Raw genomic sequence first — 10,000 nt, 5'->3', positions numbered from 1 at the left:
ACAAACAAGCACACACTACAAACAAGCAACCACACACACAAACATTTACACATACACACAAACAAATACACACACACAAACGCACACTCACTCATCACATTCATACACGGTTACAAACACATAAGCAAACACACACACACACAGTTTTCCACCACACCACAGAACTTCTGAGTAACTGCACGCACAAACACTCACTCACACACACTTACACACACAATCACACATACACAATCAGATGTAGATATTTGTGCAGTGATGAAACACACTCTCCCTGTTCAGCAGCTCATCACACACACACACACACCACAGGAAAACATGAGCCCGACACGGAAAATGGACATTTGATTCACGACTGCCTATAATGTGTTATTCCATCAGTGTGCTCTTCATATTTTCCATGCTTTATAATGATGATATGAGCTCTAAACTGCTCTTGCAGATGACCGTGAGCTCACGCCATTCACTCACACTGACTCACACTGCTGCTTTTATGATTATTATTATTATTGTTTTAGTGGGTTTTCAGAAACCGCCGAATCTCACATGTTATTCAGCTTCTGTTTCCACTGATTTTCCTCATGTAGTGTGTGTCTGCGGTGGAGACGAAACAACTCGAAACAGAAGCCAAAAAAATACCTTATTTAAATGTATTTATTAATGCTTCAAGACATACAAAGACCGAACCTATGCAGGAAAATGACAATCGTGACAATAATGAGAATAATAACTTAATAGCACGTTAAATAAGACATGAAAAACAATATAATCATTAACTACTACAATTTTAACAAATTTATATTAAACACTTATTGCTACAATGTAACGAAATGATAAACGTATTGCTACAAATGCAACATAATTAAACACTTATAACTACAAATGTAACGAAATGATAAACGTATTGCTACAAATGCAACATAATTAAACACTTATAACTACAAATGTAACGAAATAAACACTTATAACTACAACTGTAACGAAATAAACACTTATAACTACAACTGTAACAAAATTAAACACTTATAACTACAACTGTAACGAAATAAACACTTATAACTACAACTGTAACAAAATTAAACACTTATAGCTACAAATGTAACAAAATAAACACTTATAGCTACAAATGTAACATAATTAAACACTTATAGCTACAAATGTAACGAAATTAAACACTTATAGCTACAAATGTAACAAAATAAACACTTATAGCTACAAATGTAACATAATTAAACACTTATAGCTACAAATGTAACGAAATAAACACTTATAGCTACAAATGTAACAAAATAAACACTTATAGCTACAAATGTAACATAATTAAACACTTATAGCTACAAATGTAACGAAATTAAACACTTATAGCTACAAATGTAACATAATTAAACACTTATAGCTACAAATGTAACGAAATTAAACACTTATAGCTACAAATGCAACGAAATTAAACACTTATTGCTACAAATGTAACAAAATAAACACTTATAGCTACAAATGTAACGAAATTAAACACTTATAGCTACAAATGCAACATAATTAAACACTTATAACTACAAATGTAACGAAATAAACACTTATAACTACAACTGTAACGAAATAAACACTTATAACTACAACTGTAACAAAATTAAACACTTATAACTACAACTGTAACGAAATAAACACTTATAACTACAACTGTAACAAAATTAAACACTTATAGCTACAAATGTAACAAAATAAACACTTATAGCTACAAATGTAACATAATTAAACACTTATAGCTACAAATGTAACGAAATTAAACACTTATAGCTACAAATGTAACATAATTAAACACTTATAGCTACAAATGTAACGAAATTAAACACTTATAGCTACAAATGCAACGAAATTAAACACTTATTGCTACAAATGTAACAAAATAAACACTTATAGCTACAAATGTAACGAAATTAAACACTTATAGCTACAAATGCAACATAATTAAACACTTATAACTACAAATGTAACAAATTAAACACTTATTGCCACAATTGTTACAAAATAAACACTTATTGCTACAAATGTAACGAAATAAACACTTATAGCTACAAATGTAACGAAATTAAACACTTATAGCTACAAATGTAATGAAATAAACACTTATAGCTACAAATGTAATGAAATAAACACTTATAGCTACAAATGTAACGAAATAAACACTTATTGCTACAAATGTAACAAAATAAACACTTATAGCTACAAATGTAATGAAATAAACACTTATTGCTACAAATGTTACGAAATAAAACACTTATAGCTACAAATGTAACAAATTAAACACTTATAACTACAAATGTAACAAATTAAACACTTATTGCCACAATTGTTACAAAATAAACACTTATTGCTACAAATGTAACGAAATAAACACTTATAGCTACAAACGTAACAAAATAAACACTTATAGCTACAAACGTAACGAAAATAAACACTTATAGCTACAAATGTAACAGTGTAACACATTGCTACATTAAGTCACATGCCAGAGAGCATGCTTTACAGCTTTCTTATTAGAATATCCATAAATCCAAAATAAACATTATTTATTTATTCATGAATAAAAATAAACAAACATTCTAAATCAATATAAAAGGAAAATATAAGTTACATCAACTGCATTCTTACAGAGAGAAAAATAAGAAAGGAGTAAATTACAATACTATAGAAGTGTATGAATATAAATAAATAAAAGCATTATCACCGGCTATCTAATCTGATCAGTCAGTAGATAACTGCTCTTTATATAGCACCAATAATCGGACACATTTTGAGTTGTTACACAAACGGAAAGATTTGAGCAGTGAGTCAACCTCAAACACAAAATGCCGAAAAGTAAGAGTAAAAAAAGACATTTACATTATGAAGTCACTTTTCATTACGTCATGCGCCTGTAACGCTGCTCGGCGCGCTGTGATTGGCTGAGGCGGCGGCGCGCGTCTTCCTGACGCACTATATATATGGAGCGCGCGGAGCTCTCCAGAGAGTCAGCAGGAGCTCAAGCAGCAGCACTCCAGCATCATGAAGCCCACATCTGTGCTCTTTTCTCGGCATCAGCAGCACTTCTTCAGCTCGATGAAGCCCGTATTTCTGCTCTTCTGTCTGCTGTGTGTGATGGAGAAGCGCGCGGACGCGTGCTCGTGCGGGATCTCGCACCCGCAGGACGCGTACTGCCACTCCGACATCGGTAAGCAGAGATCCACGAGTGTGTGTGTGTGTGTGTGTGTGTGTGTGACGGACTGTAAGGTGACACTCGCTGTTATGTAAGTGTTGATATTTACTGAGCATCCGTCGATCAGTGCGTCACGGCAGGAAAAGTTCGCGCTGAGTTTAATCTGTGTCACAATCTTTATCAGCACAACCAAAACACAACCAAATGTGTGTTTGCCCTTCAGTTCAGTGCACATCTACTGGTCTAAACACAACAGTAGCAAGAAGAGATAAGTAATGCAATACATAAAAGATAATGATAATAATTATTAATAATGATAATTAATCATAATAATAATAATAATAATAATAATAATAATAATAATAATAATAATAATAATATAGAAAGTGGCAAGTGCATTTTTAGCATCTTACACAAATTTCAAAAGGCATATTATTGCAGATCCTGATTAGAACTGATATCAGGATCATTTACTGCACTTAAAGAGATAGCTCACACATGAAAGAAAATATTCTGTCATCATTTAGGCTACTTTCATCAGTTTCTGTCGTCTGCTGTACATAAAAGAAGATATTTAGTAGAATGTTGGAAACCTGTAAACACTGATTTTTGACTATGAAAGTCAATGGTTACCGGTTTCATGTTTCTTCAGAATATCTGCTTTTGTGTTTGACTGAAGAAAGACATTCATAAAGGCTTGGAAACACTTGGGGAGAGGAAATAATTGGGTTTAATAATTAAATTTTATTTTTTGGTGGTGAACGGTGTGTTTAAAGTCAGTCCAGCAGAATATAACAGTATTCAGCTGAAAGGTTCAGTTTTCTAATATATTAAATAATATTTTAAATATTTGTAATTTTTAGTTTGGCTGTAATAAATGAATGAGCTGTAATGGATTCTGATTGTCATCTGAATGAGAACACTGATTGTGATTTTAGTCGGGTGTTTGTGAAAGTTGTGGTGTTTTTATGATTGTCATGTGGAGAAGTTTTCATAACTTGTCTTAGTTATGGATGTTAAGGTCAACACAACACTTCCATTAAACTTGTAAAGGAAGAATGAAGCTCTTCCTGTGCTGGAGGAGTGAGTGTTCTCTTTATACTCATGATGGGGAAAGTGTTGTGCGTCTCTCAAGTGATGTTGCTTTTGTTGTCATCTCTGATTCATCAGTCGCCTGTCAAACAGCGCAGTGTGCGGAGTTCAGGATGCTCATTACTGTTTATTAGTGTGTGGATATCTGTTAGTGTGTTGATGTTAGTGTTTGTTAGTGTGTGTATTTTTGTTAGTGTGTTGATGTTAGTGTGTGTATTTTTGTAAGTGTGTTGATGTTGGTGTTTGTTAGTGTGTGTATTTTTGTTAGTGTGTTGATGTTAGTGTGTGTATTTTTGTAAGTGTGTTGATGTTGGTGTTTGTTAGTGTGTGTATTTTTGTTAGTGTGTTGATGTTAGTGTGTGTATTTTTGTTAGTGTGTTGATGTTAGTGTGTGTATTTTTGTTAGTGTGTTGATGTTAGTGTGTGTGTTGATGTTAGTGTTTGTTAGTGTGTGTATTTTTGTTAGTGTGTTGATGTTAGTGTGTGTATTTTTGTAAGTGTGTTGATGTTAGTGTGTGTATTTTTGTAAGTGTGTTGATGTTGGTGTTTGTTAGTGTGTGTATTTTTGTTAGTGTGTTGATGTTAGTGTGTGTATTTTTGTTAGTGTGTTGATGTTAGTGTGTGTATTTTTGTAAGTGTGTTGATGTTGGTGTTTGTTAGTGTGTGTATTTTTGTTAGTGTGTTGATGTTAGTGTGTGTATTTTTGTTAGTGTGTTGATGTTAGTGTTTGTTAGTGTGTGTATTTTTGTTAGTGTGTTGATGTTAGTGTGTGTATTTTTGTTAGTGTGTTGATGTTAGTGTTTGTTAGTGTGTGTATTTTTGTTAGTGTGTTGATGTTAGTGTTTGTTAGTGTGTGTATTTTTGTTAGTGTGTTGATGTTAGTGTTTGTTAGTGTGTGTATTTTTGTTAGTGTGTTGATGTTAGTGTGTGTATTTTTGTTAGTGTGTTGATGTTAGTGTGTGTATTTTGTAAGTGTGTTGATGTTAGTGTTTGTTAGTGTGTGTATTTTTGTTAGTGTGTTGATGTTAGTGTGTGTGTTGATGTTAGTGTTTGTTAGTGTGTGTATTTTTGTTAGTGTGTTGATGTTAGTGTGTGTATTTTTGTTAGTGTGTTGATGTTAGTGTTTGTTAGTGTGTGTATTTTTGTTAGTGTGTTGATGTTAGTGTGTGTGTTGATGTTAGTGTTTGTTAGTGTGTGTATTTTTGTTAGTGTGTTGATGTTAGTGTTTGTTAGTGTGTGTATTTTTGTTAGTGTGTTGATGTTAGTGTGTGTATTTTTGTTAGTGTGTTGATGTTAGTGTTTGTTAGTGTGTGTATTTTTGTTAGTGTGTTGATGTTAGTGTGTGTGTTGATGTTAGTGTTTGTTAGTGTGTGTATTTTTGTTAGTGTGTTGATGTTAGTGTTTGTTAGTGTGTGTATTTTTGTTAGTGTGTTGATGTTAGTGCTTGTTAGTGTGTTGATGTTGGTGTTTGTTAGTGTGTGTATTTTTGTTAGTGTGTTGATGTTAGTGTTTGTTAGTGTGTGTATTTTTGTTAGTGTGTTGATGTTAGTGTGTGTATTTTTGTTAGTGTGTTGATGTTAGTGCTTGTTAGTGTGTTGATGTTAGTGTTTGTTAGTGTGTGTATTTTTGTAAGTGTGTTGATGTTAGTGTTTGTTAGTGTGTGTATTTTTGTTAGTGTGTTGATGTTAGTGTTTGTTAGTGTGTGTATTTTTGTTAGTGTGTTGATGTTGGTGTTTGTTAGTGTGTGTATTTTTGTTAGTATGTTGATGTTAGTGTTTGTTAGTGTGTGTATTTTTGTTAGTGTGTTGATGTTAGTGTGTGTATTTTTGTTAGTGTGTTGATGTTAGTGTTTGTTAGTGTGTGTATTTTTGTTAGTGTGTTGATGTTAGTGTTTGTTAGTGTGTGTATTTTTGTTAGTGTGTTGATGTTAGTGCTTGTTAGTGTGTTGATGTTGGTGTTTGTTAGTGTGTGTATTTTTGTTAGTGTGTTGATGTTAGTGTTTGTTAGTGTGTTGATGTTAGTGTTTGTTAGTGTGTGTATTTTTGTTAGTGTGTTGATGTTAGTGTGTGTATTTTTGTTAGTGTGTTGATGTTAGTGTTTGTTAGTGTGTGTATTTTTGTTAGTGTGTTGATGTTAGTGTTTGTTAGTGTGTGTATTTTTGTTAGTGTGTTGATGTTGGTGTTTGTTAGTGTGTGTATTTTTGTTAGTGTGTTGATGTTAGTGTTTGTTAGTGTGTGTATTTTTGTTAGTGTGTTGATGTTAGTGTGTGTATTTTTGTTAGTGTGTTGATGTTGGTGTTTGTTAGTGTGTGTATTTTTGTTAGTGTGTTGATGTTAGTGTTTGTTAGTGTGTGTATTTTTGTTAGTGTGTTGATGTTGGTGTTTGTTAGTGTGTGTATTTTTGTTAGTGTGTTGATGTTGGTGTTTGTTAGTGTGTGTATTTTTGTTAGTGTGTTGATGTTAGTGTTTGTATTTTTGTTAGTGTGTTGATGTTAGTGTTTGTATTTTTGTTAGTGTGTTGATGTTAGTGTTTGTATTTTTGTTAGTGTGTTGATGTTAGTGTGTGTATTTTTGTTAGTGTGTTGATGTTAGTGTGTGTATTTTTGTTAGTGTGTTGATGTTAGTGTTTGTTAGTGTGTGTATTTTTGTTAGTGTGTTGATGTTTGTGTTTGTTAGTGTGTGTATTTTTGTTAGTGCTGATGTTAGTGTTTGTGTTGAGGTTTGTTAGTGTTTATTAGAGTGTGGATATTTGTTAGTGAGTTGATGTATATGCATGGTTAACATGCTCTGGGACAGGTTATGTTCAGCATAAATTCAGGATATGTTCAGACTGAGTTTAAGTTACGTTCATGATATGCTTAAGTTATATTCAGGTTAGTTCAGGATATGTTCAGGTTGTGTTCAGGTTAAGGATATCTTCAGGTTATATTTAAATTGTGTTTAGGTTAAGTTCATGATATGTTCAGACTGAACTCAGATTGAGTACAGATTGTGTTCAGGTTAAGTTCAATTTGTGTTCATGTTATATTTAGGTTGTGTTCAGGATATGTTCAGGTTATAGTCAAGCTGTGTTTAGGTTATAATTAGGTTGTGTTTAGGATATGTTCAGGTTATAGTTAGGTTGTGTTCAGGATATGTTCAGGTTATAGTCAGGCTGTGTTTGGATTATAGTTAGGTTGTGTTTAGGATATGTTCAGGTTATAGTTAGGTTGTGTTCAGGATATGTTCAGGTTATAGTCAGGCTGTGTTTGGATTATAGTTAGGTTGTGTTTAGGATATGTTCAGGTTATAGTTAGGTTGTGTTCAGGATATGTTCAGGTTATAGTCAAGCTGTGTTTAGGTTATAGTTAGGTTGTGTTCAGGATATGTTCAGGTTATAGTCAGGCTATGTTGAGGTTATAGTTAGGTTGTGTTCAGGATATGTTCAGGTTATAGTCGGGCTGTGTTTAGGTTATAGTTAGGTTGTGTTCAGGATATGTTCAGGTTATAGTCAGGCTATGTTGAGGTTATAGTTAGGTTGTGTTCAGGATATGTTCAGGTTATAGTCAGGCTATGTTGAGGTTATAGTTAGGTTGTGTTCAGGATATGTTCAGGTTATAGTCAGGCTATGTTGAGGTTATAGTTAGGTTGTGTTCAGGATATGTTCAGGTTATAGTCGGGCTGTGTTGAGGTTATAGTTAGGCTGTGTTCAGATTGTGCTCAGATTTGAGGTTTGATGTTTTGTCAACCCTAAACTAATCCCGAGTTTGACCAGCATATCCCAGCATTATTATCTCTGCCTAAGCTGGTTGTTTTGCTCCTGACCTGTGCTGATCTGACAGGGAATTGTGGGTCTGGAGTTAGCGGCTCCTGAGGCTCAGCGGAGGATAAGCGGAGCCGGACTGTCTGCTTAAGAGGCCACGTATGACCAGCATACTGATGATCTGTTTGTGGATAAACTAGATATTGAGATGTCCCATAAATGTGACTCTGGCTTTGTGCTGGTATTCATGCTGTATGAAAGGCGAAGACTGCAGCTATTGTGAGTGTGTGAATCGGTGGCTCGGCTCCAGGCGTGCAGATTTCAGAATGCAGAAGGCTTCGCAGCCGCTGCCATGTGTAGCATATTTCCAGAGGCATCAGATGGAGCGACGGCTGCGGGCCAACGAACACAGCATATGCTTCAGTGTGGATGTAGACGAACACACACATACACACACACACACACACACACACACACACACACACACACACACACACGTCTCCGTATCTTAAGAAGAATTCATGTGTCTCCAAAAACTCTCTGCTTTGATATCACTCAAAAAGAAATCTGAGCCGTTATCAATTTCCCACTGAAATGTCAGAGTGTAACAGTAGTTGGTCAGACTTGACAAGAACACTTGAGAGTAATGGTCCATTAGTTCATGTATTTATTAACTTGTAAAACATTTAGTTATTATACTTCAACATTGACTAATGCATTATTGAAATCTTGAAGGTCAGCATGAGTGAATGCACAGTGAGTGGACATGACCTAGCGTGACCTGACGTCATTAAAGCCACAGGTCCACATTCACACATGCTCAGATCTGTTCAGCCAGGCTGTAGATTAAAGCTAATGATGTTGTAGATAACGGTTTCACTAAATGATGAAGATGATGAAGGTGATGGTGACTCATGTGTGCTTCAGCAGCTCTCTCTGTGCTCTCAGATGAATCACTGATGTGCAAATGTGCTGCTTAAATCATAAAACAGAGGCGCAGGAAAAACACAGCGGTGCACAGACACTGGGGAAATATTCCACATATATATGTATATATATATATATATATATATATATATATATATATATATATATGTATATATATATATATATACACACTTATATATATCCACACACACGCACGCACACACACACATCTACCCATACACACACAGACATACACCCATCCACACACTTAACCACACACACACACACACACACACACACACACACACACTCATCCACACATGCATACACACACACACACAAACACACACACACAAAAACACACACACACACACACACACTCATCCACACATGCATACACACACACACACACACAAACACACACACACACTCATCCACACATGCATACACACACACACACACACACACACACACACACACACACACACTCATCCACACATTCATCCACACATGTATACACACACACACACACAAACACACACACACAAACACACACCCACACACACATAAATGCACACACACCAATCCACACACAAACTTATTCAAATACACAAACACACACACACACACACTCATCCACACATGCATATAAACACACACACACTCATATATATCCACACACACACACACACTTATCTACCCATACACACACAGACACACTCATACACAAATACACACACCCATCCACACATGCATATATACACACACACACACACACACACACACTCTCTCTCATATATCCACACACACAAAAACACACACACACACACACACACTCATCCACACATGCATACACACACACACACACACAAACACACACACACACTCATCCACACATGCATACACACACACACACACACACACACACACACACACACACACACACACACACACACTCATCCACACATTCATCCACACATGTATACACACACACACACACACACACACACACACACACACACACACACACACATACTTATCTACCCATAT

General features: G+C 34.9%; 2 protein-coding genes across 2 annotated transcripts in view; one reads left to right on the top strand and one right to left on the bottom strand.

The window, feature by feature from the left end:
- Window positions 1-10,000, bottom strand: part of syn3 (synapsin III) — a 52,342-nt gene that overhangs the window by 19,304 nt on the left and 23,038 nt on the right. The gene's annotated exons all lie outside the window — the stretch shown is intronic.
- Window positions 2,995-10,000, top strand: part of LOC130223465 (metalloproteinase inhibitor 3) — a 15,977-nt gene continuing 8,971 nt past the window's right edge. Inside the window, exon 1 of the mRNA XM_056456305.1 lies at window positions 2,995-3,205. Within this exon, the coding sequence (XP_056312280.1) occupies window positions 3,040-3,205 (166 nt within the window). The 5' untranslated portion in view covers window positions 2,995-3,039. The remainder of the gene's footprint in view (window positions 3,206-10,000) is intronic.

This window comes from Danio aesculapii, chromosome 4 (genome assembly GCF_903798145.1).
Source record: "Danio aesculapii chromosome 4, fDanAes4.1, whole genome shotgun sequence".
Classification (NCBI taxonomy): domain Eukaryota; kingdom Metazoa; phylum Chordata; class Actinopteri; order Cypriniformes; family Danionidae; genus Danio; species Danio aesculapii.
This window is presented reverse-complemented; position numbering and strand designations above follow the sequence as displayed.